At 38.6% G+C, this 23021-nt stretch overlaps 1 protein-coding gene and 1 long non-coding RNA gene across 5 annotated transcripts; both read right to left on the bottom strand.

Annotated features, from left to right (window-relative positions):
- Window positions 1-353: 353 nt before the first annotated feature.
- Window positions 354-5771, bottom strand: LOC109200521 (serine/threonine-protein kinase pim-2). Of its 4 annotated transcripts, XM_019356111.2 has the most exons (11): window positions 5635-5771; window positions 4962-5036; window positions 2978-4476; window positions 2358-2594; window positions 2107-2232; window positions 1889-1983; window positions 1703-1750; window positions 1400-1618; window positions 1130-1310; window positions 873-1043; window positions 354-783 (listed from the first exon to the last, which is right to left on the bottom strand). In XM_019356111.2, the coding sequence occupies exons 3-11, from the start codon at window positions 3036-3038 to the stop codon at window positions 692-694; spliced, it is 1230 nt and encodes a 409-aa protein (XP_019211656.1). In that variant the 5' UTR covers window positions 3039-4476; window positions 4962-5036; window positions 5635-5771; the 3' UTR covers window positions 354-691. The 4 variants fall into 4 exon arrangements, with proteins under 4 accessions (XP_019211656.1, XP_019211658.1, XP_019211655.1 ...); XM_019356113.2 differs by lacking the exon at window positions 4962-5036 and having other exon boundaries at window positions 5635-5769; XM_019356110.2 differs by lacking the exons at window positions 4962-5036; window positions 5635-5771 and adding an exon at window positions 5132-5196.
- A 4864-nt stretch (window positions 5772-10635) lies between these two features.
- LOC112845362 (uncharacterized) lies at window positions 10636-18414 on the bottom strand. The gene is made up of 7 exons (XR_003218178.1): window positions 18285-18414; window positions 17962-18207; window positions 17120-17220; window positions 13496-13616; window positions 13095-13169; window positions 12509-12562; window positions 10636-11560 (listed from the first exon to the last, which is right to left on the bottom strand). It is a non-coding gene; the product is annotated as an uncharacterized LOC112845362 (long non-coding RNA).
- Window positions 18415-23021: the final 4607 nt, after the last annotated feature.

The following is a 23021-nucleotide window of genomic DNA, read 5'->3' as shown; positions in this document are numbered from 1 at the left end:
TTTAAGCTATATAGTTCCCGCTGTGATAACTCTGCTATGAATGTCTCTTATCAACTTTTATGCTTTTACAACCCACTATGAGCAAACACTCAGCAACAGTGGGAAGGAAAAACTCCCTTCTTGAAGGAAAAAACCTCTGGTAGAACCAGGAAATCTGTCTAAACTAGTTGGGGGTTAGAGCAACAGATGCAAGTCTTCAGATCATTTGCAGTGTGACTGTCTTTGTGCACACTTTAACCTGATTCAGTTTTCTTATTTGTCAAAATGCACCATGGGTAAAAAAAACAACAACAAAAAAAACCAAAACAAAATAGTAATGAAGGAGAATCCTCTGCAAAGATGAATTAAACAAGTTTTATTTAAGTAAAACACATCTTTATTTTAAAGTCATCAAATAAAGACAGTTTTGATGGAGCTCCTGACCCAGCCCAAGCTCTCTATGAAGACGAGGAAAAACTCCCCAGGGGGCCAGATCGATGGGAAGAAACCTCGGGAAAGCCCATTCAAAGAGAGATCCCCTTTCCTGGGATGGCTGGGGGGGTTACAGGAACTCCAAAAAAGCTAAATTTTTATTTATTTATTTTTTAAGATTGACCCATTCTATCTATTCCTGTCCAACAGAAAAAAGAAAGAAAGTTACTACAATGTATCATACTTATATGATAAGGTGTGAATTGTGTGTTTGTGTGTGTTATCTTAGCCAGGGGTGAAGCTGGAGCTCCTCCAGTGTTGGGCGCTTCTCCGGGACTATAGCTAAACATGCGTCCAAGAAATTCCGGCATTCTTGAAAGAAAGAAAAGATGAAAAAGATGAAGATGATAGTTCTAGTGATCCAAGGCATCAGTGAATCTGGAAGTGTGAAGTTTTCTTACCTGTGGACAGACGCTTTTTGATGCTCAGTTTCTTTGTGAGGAACCTCGCGGTACTAAAGTATTGTGCATGAAGCGCTTCATACAACACCACTCCCATTTGCCACACCGTGGTGGGTCCACACCTGTAGCAGCTCCTAATGTACCACTCGGGAGGGATGTGAAGAGGAGTGCCTAACAAACAGACACAATTGCAATTTCTTCTAAAACAAAAGACACAAATTGTTCCATCTGTGAAAAGCAGGAGCAGAATATGTTACCATAGAAGATGCGATACAGAGATCGCTGTTTAACAAAGCAGCTCAGTCCAAAGTCAATGATGCGAACACGAGGCACATCTGAGCCGGTCTCAATCAGAATGTTTTGTCCCTTGATGTCCCGATGAAAGATGTGTTTATCCTCAAGTTCCTTTACAGCATCAACTAGTTGCTTCAGAATGACCTGGAAAAGATGACAAACACAATAATGAGTTCATGCTTTTCTGCCTTGATTGAATGCTGTACAGTCTAAGGTTCTTCCAGTCAACCTACCTTGGCCTTGTCCTCTGTTAAAGTTCTTCCATTTTCTGCTTTGTATTTTTGCAGGTCCACAGCGGGGACAGGTCTCTCCAGCACCAGGATCAGCTCTTTGCCAAGGTCGAACCACTCCAGCAAGGACACAGGTGCAGATATTCCCACTGACCCTTCTGCTTCACCTGCAAGTTTAACCATAATGGCCACTTCCACTGAGAGCTTCTTCCCGCTTTCATCCTGAAATATTACAACAAAGTGGATGATGAGGAACGCCGCATTCAATCCAGTAATGTAAAACTGATTCAAGTGTTGGACGCTTACCGCCACTTTGCAGTAGACTTTATTTTTGGGAATGTGTTTGATGGCAACCTAGAAGACACAGAGCATTGGTGAGCATTTCCTCAGTATGACATAATGAAAGGTGGAAACACAGCAGACGTCTCAGTTTACGATATTATCCATTATCTGCGTTACTGCCTGTCTTACTACCATCATCTGAACACTTACTGGAAAACGATCTTCTATCCGGTAGCCAGCAAACACTGCTCCGCAGCCTCCTTCTCCGAGCTGGTGCTCCTCCGCATATCTGGCTTGGAATTCACCTGAACAGAAAAAACAACAAATCTTGTTTTATTACAGCTGTGACACAAATTACTCTCCTCTGTAGCCTAAATGTTCCTTTTGCCCTTCCCCTGAATATAAAACCCAAGCTGCTTGCTACTTACGTTTTTGGTCTGCCACTGATTTTTTGTCCTGGTCCACATTCCTTTTTTTTTTCTTGGGTGACTCTCTGTTGTCTCCCGCGGCCTTTCTTTTGCCATTTTTTGCGCACACCTGTTTGTTATTCAAGTCTGGAGATGTGGAAAACACCAAAAGCACATCAGCTCACTGGATGATAGACACAAACACTAAACACTAATATCTTAAACCTAGCAACCACACTTAATCTACCCCCTTATTCAACTAATTAGCCTACCTTTACCAGAGTCCAACAAGGAGGATGCTTGCTCCTTGTCACCGCTCATATGGTGGAGAAGTTTAGCCTTCTTTGCTTTCTTTGTTGTGCCCTCTTCATCTTGCACAACCTTGCGCTTCACTCCTTTGACCACATCTGAGCTGGTGGAAGGACCAGCCTGCTCAGCGACCCTCCTCCTTTTTATTGGGGTCTTCTTTTCAGGACTGGCCTTTCTTTTAGCAGTCCTGCTCTTACAATCTATAAACGACAACAACACAGTGGTGAAAAAGAGTCCCCGACATCAGGACTGGAAGCAGTTTGGCAAAGAATTTGAAATTGCTTTTGCTTAAATTATCACAAGTTTATTCTTGGGATAAAAAAACTGACCAGTGCGAATTGATACTAGGTTTACTAAGTCTTAGATCTTGATGACACTTGTTGGTCTGTTTTTACTGTTGAGTCCAAGAATAAACTTATTACATTATTTTACCAAAAGACCGGTAACCTTTCTTTGATTAGACATCTTGTATTAAAGCTATTTTCAATCAAACATATGATTCAATTGCTCTAAAAATGATTCACAGTGTCAACATTTCTAGGATTTGGATTTTACCAGGATTTGATTTTGTTATTTTACTTACCTTGATCTCCTGAATCTTTCTTATCGGCTGGAGTGGTAATTTTTCTTGTTTCCTTTTTCATTGTAATTTCGGAGAACTTTTAAACTCGAAAATGTAAACCGTAATGAGTTAATATTGAGTTAATATTCCTTCGAATGTGCGCCCTTCAAATGCTTGACTTTTCTAACTGAATTCTGTAAGTGAGCTTTATAAGTAAACTCTGGAAACTACGGCAACACAACATAGAATCTTGCCTTTCAGTGACTTCACTGACTGCCAGTAGTTCAAAGTAGTTTACAGAAAAACACTCTGGCAGACAAAGCCATAATATTTCATATAATTCAATCATTTCATATCAATTCAACAGTTTCTTTCATTATCTTTCATCGTTTGCATAAAGACCTCATGTATGGATGACAGTATGAAGATTTGTGGTTGACCACACACTAATAAACACAGTGTCAGCTACATTGTCATCTGATTTGAAGTATTTATTATTGTACATTTAACTGTCATGGTACTGAGTCTGTGACCCAGTGTTTTGTGTTTGTTCATTTATATTCATTGATTATTCTTATGTATGTTTTTGGTTCTCTTTATTGTTTTCTTCTTGTGTTATATTCTTAGGCTTTAGGTTTCTGTTACTTTGCCTTGCCCCTGTGTCCCACGTGTCATGTCTAGTCATTCTTCTTTCCATCTTCCCCAATTTCTCCCCAGTCAGTCATGTCTCTGTGTCAACTCTGTGTCTTTGTAAAAGTCTCTTGTTTGCTGTTTTACTTTGATAGTCTTGTGTGCTATGTTAGTGTTTTCATGTCTGTGAAGGTTCTCAGTCATCTAGGTCATCGTAGTCTAAGGAGTTTGGAAAGAAAGCGTCTGGACTTGAAGTTGCTTGAAGATGTTTCACCTTCTGGGATGAAAAGAACTTAAACTTTGCTTGAACGTCTTCAAGCAACTTAAAGAAGTCCAGACGTTTTCTTTCTAAGCTCCTTAGACTATGTTAGTGTTTTCAGTTTTCCTTCCCCATGGTCTTGTTGTTTGTGATTTCTCGCAGCTGTGCTCTCATCCTGTGTCTTATTCCCTCATTTATCCCTCTGTGTATTTAAGCCCATTGTTTTCCTCTGTTTGCTGTTGGGTTGTCTGTGTATCATCCATGACAATTAAATTAAATAGCAAATGCAACTACAATTTCAATGAGATTCATTCCTGGCATTCTACTGCGGTGGCTGAAAGTAGACACCAAGCATTATCACTGTAACTGATGTAAATATTGGACTTGGAGGGGATTCATCTGATAGACTGATGCAAACATTACTGTGAGGAAAATTTTGAATCTCCCAATTTTCTTTTTTTCTGAAAGAAAGAAAGTTGGTTACTGTATCACATTTGTATGGCAAGATGTGAATTCAGTATGCGTGTGTGTTTGTGTCAGAGAGGAGTTTATCTGAGCCAGGGGTAAAGCAGGAGGTCCTCCAGCATTGGGCACTTCTCCAGGACTTTGTTAAAACTTGTTTTCAAGACGTCTGAAATGAAAGAAGGACAAGAGATATCGAGATGATAATTCCAGTGATCCAAGCGATCACATTGATTTTCTGCAAAATTTTCTTTTTGAGAGTCATTCGGCTGGGCAGGGGGTATAACACATCTGCAATGCAGCAACATCTGCTCTCTGGGCCTGTGTGAGAGTGTTATCTCAATGGCGGGAATGAGGATGTTGGAATTTGGCATCTCAGGCACCAACTCATCTCTTTCCTTAACCGGGCTCACTAGAGATTGGTTTCAGCCTCTCTCCATGCTTTAAGGAGGTTGAGTTGATAAATCTGACTGGCCCCTCCCCTGTCTGACCATATCTCTTCATAGTCAACACCAATGTTCTCACCGTGTGACCATGAACGGTCCTTACCACTTGGCAAGTAATTTCGAGCTAGAAGAAGGGAGTAAGACAAGCACTTTATGTCCCTGTTAAAATACAATTACATTTTATCAAATATCACTAAGCAGTCCTTACCTTTAAATACAGCCTGGTTTCTTTCTCTTTCTTTCTATATCTCTGAGTGAAGTTAGCTCTCATTCTTTTCTCTTCCTGTGAAATACAGCAAGTGGAGCTTTACCTATAGCAACACACTGTGACACAGTTAGTGTTTGTTGAGGTGATAGAAATGCTGCATTTGAAATTACCTGCCACAACATTTTACTCCCTTTTATGTTCACTCCTTTTTTTCTGAAGTACCGCAAATTATGGGCACGTGGGGCTGTTCTGGTGTTGTGCTAAAAATAAATAAATCAAAACTACGGTACATGGTTTGCTCTTTCATCTCTACTGATTAAAACGCGACTGCCTTTCATGTGTCACTGTTTAGGCTCAAATCTCATTGTTTGAAGGCCTGCAGTGACGTGAAATATTAACTTCCCCCAAATGCGTCAAACCCAAAGTAACGAGTTTGTTTTGAAAATATACGGAGTGGAAACTACAGATATTTGTTTAAAAATGTAGGGAGTAAAAATTAAGTACAGCAAGGAAGTTTTTTTTTAACTTTTTTACTTCCTACCTGTGGAGCCAATTAAGCTAAATTTAAGAAGCGCATGTCTGTGTATACTTAAAAGCTCTTATAGTTATTTTCACTTTGTAGACAAATTAAAGCACAGAAAAGAAAAACACGATACATTAGAGCATGACATACTTTGACCTGAGGTGGCGCTGCAGCGTGAAAGAGCCTGAACGTCAACCGGAAGAAGACGAGAATAAACTCCGTCTAAACAACATGGCGTCTCCCTGTGAGGTGTCATGCCGAGCAGATGTCAGAGTTGAGTTCAAGCAAAGTTGACTCTTTCGGTGATTACAGTTTGTCCAGGCGGGCTGTGCGTCTTATTTCATCCGCAGACACGTCGTTGGATGAGGAACAGCTCATGTTGGCATCAGTGGCAGTCAGGATGGCAGCATCTTCCAGAGGGAAGGTCAGGTCGCTGGTCTCTCTGAGCAGGACGCTGTCCACCAACAAGCCCGGTTCCGCGGCTGGAGATTACCCTCCTCCGGCTGAAGCCCCCGCTTCTCCCCCGAACAGCGAGCCAGCCGCGGCGCCTCAGCGGAGACCCAAAAAAGACCCCAGCGGCTGCTCCGTGCTCCTCTTCCCCGGTCAGGGCAGCCAGTTTGTGGGCATGGGCAGAGGACTTTTGAAATACCCCAACGTTAAAGAAATGTTCACCGTAGCCCAGAAGATCCTGGGTTACGACCTGTGTTCCAGATCTACTGGCGTTTAGATCAACTGGCGTTAGTCGAACAGATGTGTGGCAGTCTTGCGTTTCAGGAGGTGCTACCGACAAACCAGCAAAAAAACGCCAAACGTGTCACCTGTGACACTTGTGAGGTTATCTCAAACACACTCCGTCAGTCTTGATGCTGTTGAACAACAAAATGTTTAAAAATGTGGCGAGTTTACCTGGTGATATCCTCACGCGCGACGCGATCGCGAAAACAGCAAACAATTAACACCACGCCGATGTTGTTCACAGGACACCAAGAGTAAACGATCGGGAGACTCTTGTCGTCGTTATCGTTCCCCTCACACGGTTTATTTCTCCGAATTCAGCGTTTTTGCTTCACAACTAAAGCGAGCAGTTTACTTTGTGTGCACGAACATGGAGTCGAGTCAACCAGCGCCACCTCTGGCCAAGTGCCACAGCCTACAGCCAGATCAACTTGTGACACACATCTGCAGCACGTTTGAATTCGTTTCATGCACAACACATTTGTACCTTTCAATTGTGTCTGTTTGTGCGTCATGCAAATAAACCTTTGAAAAGAATGAAATGACACTAATATTTCACTAGTGTTGTAACATCACATGTCGTTAGCGTAGTCTGTCTGTGTCTTTTCTCTGCGAACAAACATTTTAGAGTTGGTTGTTATATACAGTCTGTATAAGTGTGGTTAATCTAATAAACATTTGTAAGGAGATGGCAGTTACTGTGAATGTACAGCAGGTGATTAGTAATAAACAGTCAGACAATGACTCTGACAATCTCATTCAGTCTTGCAGATTGAATGCACCTTCTGTGGAAAGTGGTACCACACAGTGTGTGTGGACTTCCCCTGTGCAGAAGGCGACTACAAATGTTGTGGGTGCTAAATAAACAGAAAAAAGTGATCCCTGTTGTCTTTGCTTACTGATTGTTTTTAGTGTTGACAATCCACATTGCTGCCATTGCATCTTTCAACATGTTTGTGGGTAGATTTGGATGTACCAGGGGTAAGTGCAGCCACTCAGCCTCTACTCAATGTGATCATAGCAGCAGGTGCACATGTGTCACAAGTTAATCTAGTAGTAGGCTGTGGTACTTGGCCACAGGTGGCAGCAGTGGACTGACCTCCATTGGAGACTGCTCCAGCTGCTATGTGATAGTGGATCTGCTACAAATTGAAGATCATAAGCAAGTTTTGGAAATTAACCCTTGTATTATGTTGAAGAACAAACAATTGACATTGATTTTGTTGCGGGTCATTTAGATCCGTACTGTGTAAATCCACTCAGAATTATCCAAAAACTGCAATAAAACAATAGCAACGTTATTTTCCATCAGATAAACATGTAGAACACAGACATACAACAGTTAGACTTTCCATAACTATTTTAGGAACAATTTGGTTTTTCGTTCTTACAAACTAGAGCAGGGCGATATGACCAAAAATATTTATCACGATATACATTTGAAAATTTGCGATAACGATATAACTGACGATATAATTGATACTAGACAAAATACTTTACAACTCCACAACTTTATTAGTGCAAAAAACCCCATCAATGTATTTTCACTTAAACAAGCAGCTATTTTTTATGTGCATTAAAGTTATATAAAAATGTAACAGTGCAAATTCCTTGCTGACAGTTTAACCAAAAGGCATTTCCAGTGGAAATTGGCCGACACATCCTCAGCATAACCATGTATAATATCCACAAAACTTAAAAAAGAGGTAATACACACACAATACGGTAATATTATGTTGAAGCACAGTACGTATCACTCTGCGAGGCTCCTGCCTATGATAGCCGTAATGCTCTGACAATCCATCAAGCCTTGCAGCTTCGTAGCTTAGCAAGGTCGTACTGAAACATCTGACAGATTTTCGAGCGCCGTGTACCACATAAAATCGTTTCGAGGTCAGTAAACACAACCAGAATTCATACATAAGGCACACGGGATTATAAGGGGCACTGTCGATTTTCAGAAAAATCAAAGGATTGATTTTAAGTGTGCCTTATTTTCCAAACAACACGGTAATAATGACGGCCCGCTAGCATGCGCTACCAAAAACAGTGCTTTGTTGTGTATCTGACGGACAAAAGCTAAACCAGTTCCACACCACTGAAGTTGCAGCATTTTTACAAACCAGTTCTGGTTCATCCGTTTCATTTAACGATCCACTTTCGCTCTTCTCATTCTGCGTCGCCGCCATGTGCATATGTAAACAAAGGCACTGCGCATGCGCGTTTTACCCATATTCTATCGCGATATTTCATTTTCCTATCGTTGCCCAAAATTACACCGGTATTACCGTGAACGGTATGATATAGCCCAGCCCTAGTCCAGATGAATCGAATCAACGTTTTAGGACAGTAAAAAGCAGGATTTTATTCAACTGAGTTTTTTTTTGTGCCAGCAATAAACAGCACAAGGACTGTTCACATTAAATTACATTAACTTTGGTCATTGTTATTAAAGAGTTATGTCCAATGCTATGTCATTACAAACACAGATAAAGGTTTGGCATGCTGCATCTGTTGCTTTTATGAATAGAAGAGCCTCATTTTTAACCTTTAATCTTCATTGTCAGTAGATTCAAATTGCATATGTCTACTTAAAATCATCGATTTAGATTCTAGATTCATACATCCAACCTTTTTTCTTCTTAAAGGTACGATTTGGAAAATATCCCTGCTAGCTGTTAGTAGGTTACAGATCATAGTCAACTGAATTCAGTTTTCCTACAGTTCTCAGTTCAAGTGCATAATCCTAGCTACAGTGGCTGCTGTAGGACAAATAAACTTGGCCGCTGTAACAACAATGTATGTTGTTACTCCTCCGTTTACCTCAGTTATGTATGTGCTAAGTCCAGTTACTCTGGAGGAGTCTGCGAAACTTGGTGATATGAGTCTGCTGAGCGTATCTTTCCTCTGTAGAAACACTCAGACTTTCTAAACCTTTACTTCACAATTACTCAAGTATGAACTATTCTACTCACCAACTCTCTTTCACATACAAAAAGCAGCTCGGTGAGTCAAATTTGCTGTGAAAGTAAATTAAAAATATACATTTTAAAACCTTTAAAACCAGATTTAAAACAAAACCTGTAAAATACAAATCGTCATGGTTTAATGATTAGTTACATGAAACTGGAATAATCATGACACAAAGATGAAATTTGAAATAAATATATGACTTATGAATATATTTACTGTATTTCTTTGTAAGTCTCATCATACTTTTGCATATTGTGCTTCAGAAAACATTAATCATGGTAAAAAAATGTGGTCCTTACAAAATAAAGGAACATTTCCGTATTTTTAAATTGTACAACAGCATTTTTAACATGTTTTAAACATGATAGAGAAGTTTGTTGAGAGCTGTGTTAGAAGACAGAACGCTGAGTTGGTGTGACAGGACAGATTATCAAAGTTAATCTGCAGCTCGTTCTTCGGCTGCTAGTTCACCTTTCCTCAGCTGTTGACATTGACATTTTTTTCTTGCCATGACTAAAGACCTTTTAAACAAACACACAATTTCTCTTTTTAATGTAACAGGTTGTCAATATCTTTTTCAGTCTGTTTGCACGTATGTGCTCAAGCTTATTTCAGCATGCACTGCATGAAAGACAGTAAAGGAATACAAACAGATGATAAATACAGAGGAAAAACCACTGATCAGACACACAATAGAAACTATTATAAACATGGGAGGATGTGTAAACTACTTTTTTAAGCCAGGATTATTTTTCTTTAAGAGCCTAATTCTTCTTTAAGAATTAGGTTTGCTCCTTTAAGATGCCCAGCAGCAAACCTAATTACTATTCCAGCTTAAACTACAATGTACCATACTATACAGCAACCCTCTGCATGTCCTTTTTTATTACACCCATAAACCTTTTCTGTGGTCTTCCTTATTTTCTGTTGCTTGGCAGCTCCACATTTAAAATTGTCTGTCCAGTAGAGGCACTATCCCTCTGCACATATTCAGACCATCTCAACTTCACCTCTCCAGTTTTATCCCCACACTGGTCAACATGGTTGTGGCTCTGATATACTCCTATGATATACTGCTAACAACACTACAGCACTGTTGAAGAAGTACAGAATTGTTCTTCCTAAAAATACTGAAAAAACTTCCTACGCCAACAGGTACTGCTGACCTACTGGAAAGCACCTGATCTGAATCTGGCCTCAAACTACACACACCATTTTCTTACATACAGTCAGTGCACAATTTTTTAGCTACACTAGCCGTTCCCAAATTCAAGAGTGCTGCAGCCCACTTAAAACCCATAAATAACAGCAGCACACCGAAATCTTAAATCTTCATTCTAGTTAAAAAAAGAAAGAAAGAAAGAAAGAAAGAAAGAAAGAAAGAAAGAAAGAGCTGCATTTTCTTAAAATGTTTATTCAAAAACATAAACAACACTGCCTGTTGGTTATCAGTTGTTAATGTTATCAGGCCATATCACCCAAACTTCAATGAAAGAGCATTAAAGTTAGGTCAGAATAATGAGTAATATCATAAACTAAATATGTGATATTAGCAGTTTTAATTTACTTTTACGGAAATAAACAACTGTATAAAAATATGTGACTGTACATGCTTGTGAATTATTTCAAACTGCAGTACTTTGGTGACCACCAGTGCTTAGTCTACACATACAGGTATGTGTATAATAATGAGAGGTATGAGTACTAGTGTTTGGTTAGATGTGAGGGCATTTATTGAATCAACACTTGTGTCTGTTATAACTGTGGGTGACCTTGGTTCTTTCGTTCGGGGTTGTTACCTGCTCAATTGTAGATGGGTCACATGTTAAATCATTCATTTATATCCTCCAGGCTTTTAATAGGTCAGATGTGTAGTGAATGGATTCAGTAAAATTTCAACTCATTTTTCAAAATAAATTTTACGACTCAAGCACATCGTAACAAGGTTACAAACGATAACTGAAAATCTTGGGATTAATGAGTATGCAAACTACCATGCATCTAAACTAAAAAAAAAACTTTGTTTAGCAACTTATTTTCAGACCTTTTATGAAAAATTATGGATGTATACATGAGGATTTTTATGCAGAGCGAACATTTCCAATAACTATTCTGAGCTTCTTAGATATTGCCCTGTGCTAAACTATTACCATGTTATAGTTTAACTAAAATTAGCATTGAACCTAATAGAAACTAAATTCAAGTTAATAACTTTTAAAATAAACCTAAAACTAAATTTTCTCTGAAAATAACTGAATCTGTATCTTACTTTCAGCTGCTCCCTTTTTACATGGGTTGTGTGTTTGATTTGCTAGTATTTTAGATCGGAAGCTCTTCCTGATGTGAGCCCAAGGGGAATTTGCATCTCCTGCAGGAATCAAACCAGTATATATAAAAGACAAAGCATGAGACTCATTTAATAAGCTGGACTTCCTGTTCTTCTCTGCTGCTCTGTGGCTGATGTTGACAGTCCAAATGTAGAGGCCAGCTCTCCTTCTTCCTCATCTTGATTAAACATGTTACAGCAGTTTGAACAGTGTTGTTTAAGCTACAATGTTTGTTTAAAACTTTTGTTAAAAAGAAAAAGTTAGTAACAATATGGCAATTATTTGATTGAAAAAACTCTCATTTTTTACTTTCTTTTCTAATCAGTTCTGCCATAAACTGTCTGCATGTGCTTTGGGAAAGAGAGAACATTTAAGTGCATAAATAAAGTGCTGATCGCTAACTAGCAAACAACTAAATAACTACTTCTTCAGAGGTGGAGCAAAGGTGGTCAGTATATCCTTGCTTTGTTTTGTTTTTAACATAAAGCTCATTGCTGACAGGGTTGGGAGCAACCATTATAAATGGTTTTAGTTCTAGTGTCCTTGTTTTCTGCTGAGTTATTGGTCACTAGTTAGCTGACACTGTGAAATTAACCAGTAACGTTTCTTACTATAATATGAAACAAGAGAACGTTTGGATTTCTTCTAATTTCGCAGATTTCTTAACATGTGAGAAAGAGAAATTTCTGCCACTGTTACACAAAAACAAGACAGTTTAATATTATTATTATTGCTGTATGTGTAATGTGTTTACCAAGAGAATGCGTTTACCCAAATGCTAGTGCATGAAACATTATTCTGTCATCATTGATAGTCACCTGTCACTCTCATTCTGTCCTTTCTAGACATCTTTAAAAATGTCTTAAATGACAAAATATTTATTCTTTTAAAGTGGAAACTTAAAAAAAAAAAATATGTAAGAGTCTTGCAGTTAAAACAAACCTTTGAATATATGACTTATGAATGTACAAAGATTGAAATACACATACCTCACTATGATATATAAACTGTTGTAGTTCGTTCTTCTTGTCTGGCGTAAAAATCTAAATAACAGAAATATATTGTTTTATCTACTTGATTATTGGTTCATTGATTATTCAATGTTGCTATTTATAAGTCCAACATTTCCTTTTTGTCTCGCTGTCTCAATGATGGATTTTAAACTTCATTTGAGTGTCTGGAACAGCTAAGCTACATATCACCTTTGAAATGCGCATTTACACAATGTAACTCATGCTGTTCTCTATCTTTTGGAATGTAAACCTTATAAGGAGCATCTCCTAACTATTATGAGCATGAATGATAAAAGCATTTTAATATTAAACTGTTAAATACCACTTGTCCTTCAAAACTTTGGTAAAAATGATTGTAAGAGGAGAACATTCACTGTTTGAATCTAATTGTAAAACTCAGGATGCTTCATGTCTCTTCATTAAATCCCTGTTAGGGAAATGTTCCAGTTTGAAAGACACTCAAACTGATCAGTACTCGTCACACCTTCTTGTACTGACAGTTTTAGAAATTTTGACTGTATTGGACATTTGTTTACGGTGGATTTGTGTTTTCTTAACTCACCATTTGTGACCAGAGTTTGTTCCTTTGCTTCATTTTTCACCTCCACTTCATCAAAAACAGTTTCCTCCTTTTTAACTGAAAGGTTTAAAAATTAACTGGCATTCATAAGTTATCATACAACAAACAGGGTTTCATGCCAGAAACACCTCACCTAAGAGGCATCTGGGACACATTCAAGTCAGATCCCCAAGCCACTAGCTGAAGTGGTTCAGGCACCAAGCTTTAAAATATCAGTGTAAAAATCCTACTTAGCTCAAGATCTTATTTGCTGATTTCTACTGATATTTTTTATAGTCACTGTTCCTGTTTAAAACAAATCAACATTGAGTAAATTTGCAATTATATTCATCAAAAGTAGCTTAGAATGTATTTTCTTGATGCAGTGCATTGGAAAAACTTACCTTTTGATTGGGAATGTTTCTTTTCTTTGAATTTGACTGTGGCATAGTTAACTTCCTCCTCTGCCATCCTTACAGACTTTCTGTTGAGCTTCGTGTAACTTCTAGACAGAGAAATAACCCTCTATAAGAGCCACAGAGAAGCAAAATAAGAGACAAGGTTGAATCTTCTCACGTGTCATGTCTGTTTCTATTGCCAACTTCTGCTTATGGGTGAGAAAATAATTGCATGCATGTCATGATCAGTATGAACCTCAAAGTTGTGAATATATACTGGAGGCAGTGTACATACTGGAAAGTGATTTCTATAGATTTCTATAGATTTGCAAAGCAGAATCACAACATCAAAAATATGTTAAAGTCAAAACATAGCATGTTATTTAATAACTGTTCGCATAAAGACATTATCATTTTAGGGACTGAGATTATCTCAGGATAGAGCACATGAGTTTGACCAAGTCACTGTATATTTGCATTCACCAGAAATTCTACTAGATGCACTATGTGGTGTACTGGGGCAGCTGTGGTAGCTCATTGCATAAAGTTAAATTGATCCCCCGTCTTCTCCATTCTGGATGTTGGGCATGATACTGATCCCCAAGTTACCCCCAATGCATCCACTGGAGTGTGACTGTGTGTGAGTGTCGTCATACAAGACACTTAGATATTGAAAAAAAGCACTTATATGAACCTGTGTGTGACTGGTGAATGGGCTTGTAGTTAACAAAAGCACTTTCTCGTGTTTTGATTGAACAAGGTGCTTGAAACATTTCTCTGATATCTTGGTCCATATTGACATGATGGCATTACACAGTTGCTTGAGATTTGTCAGCTGCACATCTGCATGATTCAGTAAAAGGACTAGATGTTGTAGTGATAATGCATTGCTTTAAATGGCAAGAATCTTGAGAATCTTGAGGGACGGCTGTTATGAGGAAAGGCAGCCCAGAAACTTTACCAGCAGCACACATCGTTGTGTGCCTTTCGGCCTTTTACCCAAGCTAATCTGCCATCTGACACATCGTCAGTAGTAGACCTTGGATTTATCGGGTGTTTCAGCCATTATCACTAGACACCCTCATCCAAGGAGGCCCTGCCAGGGTTGGTCAGGCCCCGGAGTGTGTGACTGGTTTATGTTAAATTTTTATTTCTCTTCTACTTTCTTCTGTTTAGTTTTCTACAGTTTATTTTCTCATATCTATTCAATGTAACTGAGAAATAATACTTACCTCTTTAGCATTTCTGGAGCCTCACTTCTTCAAAGGGATAGAAAAGGTGATAGAGAGAAGTAAGACAAAAGGGGTGGTTGAAGAGTTGTAACTAATAATGTAGCAATGAATGTATTGTAATGTTCATGGTTCTAGGTCTGGTGACCAGTGTTTATGTTTTTGATCATTAATATTCTTTGATTTAGTTACTGGTTATATTTTTGTGGATTCTAGTTCTTAGGTTTTGTTACTGTGCCTCCATGTGTTACAGGTGTCACGTTGAGTCAGTTATGTTTTCATGTCTGCTCTTTCCCGGCCCCTATGTCAAGTCCATGTCTCAGCGTGTGTCTCTAGTTTCTTGTTTTACTGTAATAATTCTGTGATAATTGTGTATTCTGTTTTGCTTCCTTCCTGTCTCTGATTATATCAGTTTAGGTCCAGCTGTGCTGCCCTGTTGCAGATTCCCTCATTACCCTCAGTGTATATATTGTGTGTTTTCCTCGGTTCGTTGTTGGGTTGTCTGGTTAAGTTCCACATGTTTCCCAAGTCTCCCGTTCTTTTCAGGTCTTAGTTTCCTCTTTCCTGGTTTCAGGTTTTGTGTTTTAGGTTTCTATATTGTTTTCTATGCACCTCGTGTCTTTATGTTTAGCTTTCCCAGTTTAGGTTTTTGTTAGTTTATCGCAGTCCTGTCACCTTTTGTTTTTAATGTTTTGTGCAGCCCAAAATAAAGGCTCGCTTTTTGCTAATATGCACCTCCATAGTCTGCATTTGGATCTACACTCTCTCCACTCCACGCCATCTGCCTCAGCAGACGTGAAGGAAAGATAACCTTGCAGTTACAAGCAGTGTGCATGCTGAAGACAGATTGCTCAAATTGACAGACAGTAAAAATATACAATAGTCTGAATTTTGACTGCAGGATTCAAACAGATAAAAACCTGATTTAAAAATGCACTCTTATGTACGTAAACAACATTTCTTCCAGTTCCTTGGGACTTGCACTTCATGAACAGCAGTGGTCAATAAAGAGGCAAAAATATTCATGAAACATACATTAGAAATTACTGTTTATCAACATATCTTTGTAAAAAACATTTATTATAAATTCCAATTCTTTGGATATTTGTATGATTATGTTATCACCCTCCTGTGAATGCAATGCTATGATCTACATTTGGATTTCTTTTATATGTCACATTGAACAGGTTCATGTTCAAGAGGTTTATCATGAGATGACCCTCACGTGGTCTTCTCATAGAACTGTGCAGGGTCTTTTAGATCTTTTATTGCAAAGCCTAATCTTAGCTTCCTGATCTTGAGTGTAAACGTGTATTTATTACAGTTCCCGGGTCTTGGAACCAGGGTATTAATTTTTGTGTATTCATTATTTGTTGTCAAAAAGGGATTATGATCAGGCTTTATTCTTTTATTAATGGTTCCCTTCTATTTATGAGTTTTTGATATTTCATGCCTTTAGTCTGTGTTTTGGTTTTGTTGATAGGTCTGCTAGTTCCCTTTTGTGTTCCCTTCTTCTCCTCCAGTCTTTCCCGTGTTTGTCTTTTGTCGCTGTGTCAAATTAATATGGTTGAGTCGCTGACTCAGTTTTGATTATACTTACTCTTTTATTTTGATAGGCTGTTGTCTTGTCTCTAGTGCTTTGTTTTAATTTTACTTCCCTTGTCTCATTACTGTTTCCTCCTCCCTCATTACCTGTATTGCATTTATTATCTGAGTCTCCTCTCATGGGTATGTGTTTCTTTGTGCTGTCTTTTCTACTGCTTGCTCTCATTTGTGTATACTTTGCATTCTTACAAGTAACAGTATGAAGCTACTTTTTGAGTACATTTCTCCCTTACAAGTCCGGCATTTGAGCCACATTCTGCTTCATTACAGTTTTTCTATTCATCAAGGTGTATCTTGTTTGTAGACTTTGACAGTTATACACCTGCATTGCCAAGAATTTCTTTATGTGTAGATGTTAAACTGTTTTTCTTGACCATGGAAATAATTCTGTAATGCATTTTCAAGCTTTTTTCAGAGCTTGGAAAGAAAAAACGTCCTCAAGAAATTTAAAGAAGTCCTGTCTCTTTTCTTCCCAACTTCTTAGATTAACATGACCTGGATGTCTGAGAACCTTCATAGACAATTCTGTGATGCACTTTAGTTGTCTTCTGTTGTCTTCAGGCCTTTTAGTGTTGCCGAGTTGGTCAGTACAGCATCAATGGTCACTACTGCCTTTGAATCTCTTTGTATTGTGTACAATGACAATAAAGGAATTCAGAACAATTCAATTTAATTCAAATCTTGCAGATCCTGACAACTTGACATCTTCTCTTCTACTTTTGGCATCTTCATCGCTGCAACATCTGCTAGCTGTCTTTTGGTCACAATGTTAAGGTGGTATGTGTAAAATACTCACCCACACATATGTGTCTGAGGTTGACCTCAGTGGCTTCCAAAACTGATGAAGTTGTCTCCCTGTATATGCATTTCTTGATTTGGACTTACTGTTCGTTTTACCTACAAAAGAAGTGTACTTAATATCATTCTGTCATTGTTATTTTGTCTTTCTGTTGAGCCTTTTGTGAACTCTACTCAGAGATGCCACAGTATTAAAGCCACAGAGCATCATAATACAAGAAGTTACTGTTTCTTAACTCCGTGACTTCTGTTCTTGTACCAACTTCTGCTCTTGACTGGAAAAAGTAAGTTGCCCCATTTTGCAACACTTTGTGTTACATATACACTCACTGGAAAATGTATTACATACACTGTGCTAGTACCAGGCTGAACCACCTTTTGCCTTTTTTGGAGTAGATTCAACAAAGTGCTGCAAACATTTTTTCAGAGATTTTGGTCCACATGATAGCATCACACAGTTACCACATAATAGCCAGGTGTTCACAAATAAATAAGGTTTGTCTGATATTAGGAGACTTTGGCTTCTTTGTCAGGAGACGTTACCTGCTTAAACATGTATGTGTCACTTATTCATAAAACAATATATATCCTTGCGGCTTTTAATAGCCTAAATATGCTTCACAAATATTTCTGCTCAGGTTAAAAAAAATCTTCTGCACATTCAAAACATGTCACACAGGTCTCTGTTTGGGAATCAAGCACATGTCATCAATGCTACTGAGTATGACTGAAAACAAGAAGCCCAGGCAACATCTTAAGATTACGTCACAAACGGCCCAGAGGCCAACACAAGGAAAGTACCCAGATGCAGACACAACATACTCAGTGAATCAGACTCACATTATTTACAACACAGATCTTGACTGCTTACACACAGTGAAGCCGATTTCCAGCTTGGGGAGGGTATTGAAGACTGAGCAGCTGAGTATTTGTCCAACCTGAGGTTTAGTGTTTCCAGCACAGTCAGCAGGCAGGAGGGCAGGCAGTAGAGGTGAAGAGAATCCAAGTTTAGACGGCAAGGTTCAGTGGTGGGTGAGATTTCTGGCTGGAAGCTGGGTGCTTACGGTGTAACTGATGAGTCAAAAACTGAGAACACAAGGAGAGTTAGGTAAGGCAAAACATCGACCTGAAAGGAAACACAGAGAGATGCAACTTGTTACCACCATTGGTAGCTGTCGGACTGGCAAAGGAGAGATGACGACACTGGGTTTAAATGCAGCCTCTTGATTGCAGCTAATGCACCACAGGCGAAGGAGATTACCTGAGCTACGCCTCAGGGTGGACCCAGGGACACACAGTGGGCCAGGAGACAAACCCAACACTCGCTCGGATCATGACAGATTAGCTGGAAATCAAGCAAAAGCACATCTAAACTAAAATGTGCTAAAATAAATAAATAAAGTAACCTGCTTTTTAGACCTTTTTAGTAAAATTTCTATTGTTGCAGGTATTATTTTAGTGGATGATTGTCAGCCTTCACCTTTCTTACAGCAGCTTAAATACTGTTGTTCTTTGCTTCATGAAAACTTGTCAAAAAGATAAAAATTAACAACAATGTGACATTCCGTTAAATATAACAGCCTAACACTAAAACATAGATTTATAACAATAACTATCACCAACATAAAAATACCAGAATACAGATACAGTACTTCAGACAATACTTCTGAAAGATAAATCCAAATCCAGAAAGAATTATGAATCGCCTCAATTGGATTTTATCAAATATTTTCCTGCCCCTATCAGCTTGAAGAAAATAAACACAAAAGTAAATCTATGCTAGGTCTGTACTAAGATATCTGCTAATCAAACAAGGTGCTATCAACTTAATACCACCCAAACAGCTCTTTGGTGATTGACCCTGGATCTCTCGTAGTGTATGTCATAATCCAGGATATTTGCAGCTGATCATCTGAGCCCTGTGTGTTATTGAATGGGACCTTAAAGTGGACATGAAACGCTACATGTATAAGCCCAAATTTACACCATGGAGCCCTGCTCTCAAAAACCTGAATCAATGTAACACTATGTGTGGAGCTGGATTTAAGATGCAGTTTTTAGAGCATGTTTAGCACCATCTTGTGTCAGTACAGAGCGCGACGTCATCAGGTTGGTTGGCTGAGGTCACTTTCACCCTCTGTCTCTCAAGCTGTAAGTGGTTCTTTGTTTTGTTAGCTGCACTGAAATGGGAAAATCAAAGCATGATAGGGAATCCTGACATCCATCAACGTGTTCGCAGAGGGGAAAAAATGTGCACATTACGCTCTCCATCACTCACATTTGGGCTTTGCTTTTCCTCACTTGTAATGTAATCCAGACAGTGAGATGATGTGTGGAAGAAAATGTCTCCAAACAGTGCTGCATCTCTTCCTCAAAGCCTCTGTTTTTTTTTCCATTGCACACATCAATCTATTTTTCCTGCCCACATGCTGATGGGACTCAAACAAGCTTACAAACCCGAACATTACAGTTAACAGCTGGATTTTCCCATATCAGTACAGCCAGTCAAACAATGAAGAACCATTTATTGCTTTAGGGTGAAAGTGGACAGTATATCCAGTTTATTAACATAAAACTCATTGCTGCAAAGAGACAGTACAACAGTGTGTAATGTAGGTCTATTTATCACAACCAACCAACCTGACACAAGATGGTGCTAAATATGTTCTAAAAACTTTAACTTTAAGCACTTACTTCTTAAATCCAGCTTCACAGACAGTGTTTTATCTCTGCCAGTTTTTGAGAGCAGGACTCCATGTTGAAAATTAGCCTTTATGCATGTAGTCCATTTTAATGAATCAGGCTTATTCTGGCACAACTTGCAGATGCATGATTGGATTTGAATCTGGGGAGTTTTGAGATCAGGTAAACCATTTGAGCTTCTTATTGTGTTTCTTTAAGCTTCCTTAGTAGTTTTTGTTGTATCATGTAATTCATTGCCTCATAGGAAGAGGGCACGCAGAGCTCTTTCGTGCCATGTGTGGGCTCAATGGATGCATAGGGCCTCACAGCCAGTAGGACCCCCTGAGTTTCAAGCTCAGCCTCAGTATGTTTGGAGAGAATTAAAATCACTTGTGTTCATTTGTAGCTAGATGAGCTCCATGTGTTTACTGGTTAAACATTAAATGTAGTAAAGGGGTGTCCAGAGTCCGGCCCGCGGTCCATTTTTAATTGGCCCTCAAGTAATTTTATAAATAGAATAGAAAACGGCCCGCACTTCAACTTTTGCTTGAGTGTATTGCACTTCTTGGTTTTAACACCAGAGGGAGCTACTGATGATCAAGACAGTTGCTCTACCAAAAGGACAATCACAGAAGAAATTTACCCCAAGTTACTAAACATGGCAGAACCAAAGAAGCGAAAGGTAGAAAGTGAGTGCAGAAAATTTCAGACACGGTGGGAGAGTGAATATTTCTTCAAAGAATTAAAGGGGAAGTGTGTCTGTTTGATCTGCACTGAAACTGTGGCAGTTATGAAAGAGTATAATGTACGACGTCATTATGAAACCAAACATCAGGCCTATGCATCCTACACTGGTGCTGAGCCAGAGCAGAAATTAAAGCAAAGGGTAGCTATCCTGCGGGGTCAGCAACAGTATTTTTTTCGTGCTCAAATTGTCCAGGAAAAGGCTCCAATAGCAGCTATGAGGTCGCCCAACTCATCGCAAGACATGGCAAGCCCTTTTCAGATGGAGACCTCATAAAACACGGCCTCATTAAAGTCACCGAAATAATGTGCCCGAAAAAAGTGCAGGACTTCAACAACGTCAGCATGTCCAGAAATACAGTTGTGCGAAGCATTGAAGACTCGTCAGCCAACATTAAACTGCAACTGTCTGATAAAGCTGTGCTTTTGATTTTTACTCCATCGCATGCGATCCGAGCACTGATGCCACAGACACCGCACAGCTGCTATTTTTTTTTTTTTTGCGGGGAGTGGACGAGAGCACGAGCACTTTAGGTGAGTAAAAAATATATTCCACAGTACCGTGTGTTAATAAGCATGCATGTGCAGGTACACATGCTTCAAATATCAATAATGCGCATCAATTCTGTCACTACCCTGCTTTTGCGCACCACTTTCTTATATGCGTTTTTCTTGTTAACACACAGAGTACACACCGCTGTGCACAGCGCACGCAAACGCAAACTCAGCTGATCTCATCTGATGCAGATCTGCTCCTTGATCAAGTGACATTTGTCCGGATTTTTGGCACGAGTGGCGTACGATCAGCACCGCGGCTGGATGGCCCGATTTACATACCCAGCGCAGCTGATACTCACCAGAATAATTTACTAAAATTATATGCACTCCTGTTATTAGGTCCAGTTCAGTCTGTTAATGTTGATAATCGTTTCAAACGAACGTTAATAGGTGTGTTGCTAAGCCTAAGAACTTAAATAACAAGCTTGAAATGTACCCGTCCCATTTTCCCCTTTGTTTTTTCTCTGTGCTGTAAATCTGCTGTCTAAGAAGAAATCTGCTGCTGTTCTGAGAATGAGCTACCAAAGCTTTTTCTGAATAAATCAATAAAGATCCATTTATGGAGAGCTGTGATGAAGGCAGTTTTGTCTTTAATTATATTCAACAATATAACACATTTGACCACTTTTAAATGATTTTTCTAACTTTAATACACTACAGTTAAGGTTATATACCTAATTTCTAGTAAGTGGCCCAGCCCCTCCTATATTTTTATGTATGTGGCCCTCAGTGAAAAAAGTTTGGACACCCCTGATGTAGTATATAAACAAAGCTAAACTGAAATGATAAGGAAGCTTTAGCTTGTGTTTGTGGTATAATCAATTCATAATCATCAGTGAGTGACATCTATAACCATCTGATAGGTTGATTAATTCTCACGTCATGTTAGGATGACAAAAACGTTAGCCCGAGCCAGTGGATACCTATACAGATGGATCAAGGCAAATTTTGACCAACTTTTCTAAAACAGGCAAAAAGGAGAAGTTTTGAAGATAATAAAGACTCTGATCACAGGCATATGTGATATGTGAACATAAATTTTACTCATCCTGTGGTTTAGCTTATATTATTTTCATTTTAAAATAGAAAAATGTTTATTGTACTTTAATGGTATTTTATTTTATATTCATCTTGCGCTGTCATTTGCACATTCATGTTGTTGCTGGTTACACTTGTTTTCTAATATATTTTCTATTCATCTAGACCAGGGGTCTGAAACCTTTAACACCCAAAGAGCCACTTGGACCCAGTTTCCACGCAAAAGAAAACACTGGGAGCCGCAAATACTTTTTGAAATCTAAAATGAAGATAACACTGTATATATTGGGTTTTTTTTTTACCTTTGTGCTTTCTGTGAACAACTAAAGTAAGTAAGTAAAGTTTATTTATTAAGCGCTTTTCACAGACAGGCAGTCACAAAGCGCTGTACACAAAGATTCAAATAAACAATACAATCAATAGACTTTATACATAATGTAAAAGATCAAATGTAAATAATGTAAAGAATATAAAATACGTAGATCAACAAAAGGCTTGTTTGAACAGAAAAGTTTTTAACTGCTTTTTAAAAGAATCCACAGAGAAACTAAGGTGTGTTACTTATAAAAGTGCTACAGAGAAAATTACATTTTATTTATGTAATTAACACATTTTGAACTCTTAAAGAAATATAACAACAGCAAAGACACCCAGCTGAACTAAAATGATCCATGTAGCAAACAAAAACTGTTGTGAGCCGCCACCCTTATATCGCCTTTGGGCTTTTGGAGCCTTGACCTGACTTTTAAAAAATAATTGGAAAAAAGCACTATGCTGCTAAAAAAAAAGAAATGAAATGGATATTTGCAAAATTCTGCCTAAATATGTATTTTACCTGGTTAATGTATGTGGCAGGGCGTGGTCTGCAGTGCCGCTGC

Source organism: Oreochromis niloticus, unplaced genomic scaffold, assembly GCF_001858045.2.
Source record: "Oreochromis niloticus isolate F11D_XX unplaced genomic scaffold, O_niloticus_UMD_NMBU tig00007008_pilon, whole genome shotgun sequence".
In the NCBI taxonomy this organism is placed as follows: Eukaryota; Metazoa; Chordata; class Actinopteri; order Cichliformes; family Cichlidae; genus Oreochromis; species Oreochromis niloticus.
The sequence above is the reverse complement of the archived record's forward strand: the minus strand, read 5'-3'. Positions and strand labels throughout refer to the sequence as shown.

Bases quoted from the DNA above. Each gene is read 5' to 3' on its own strand.
- LOC109200521 (XM_019356111.2), bottom strand. From the start codon at position 3,038: ATGAAAAAGGAAACAAGAAAAATTACCACTCCAGCCGATAAGAAAGAT. The intron at 2,595-2,977 runs GTAAGTAAAATA...TGTCGTTTATAG, and splicing joins GAAAGATTCAGGAGATCAAG to ATTGTAAGAGCAGGACTGCT. The intron at 1,044-1,129 runs GTAACATATTCT...TCTGTTTGTTAG, and splicing joins TCTGTATCGCATCTTCTATG to GCACTCCTCTTCACATCCCT.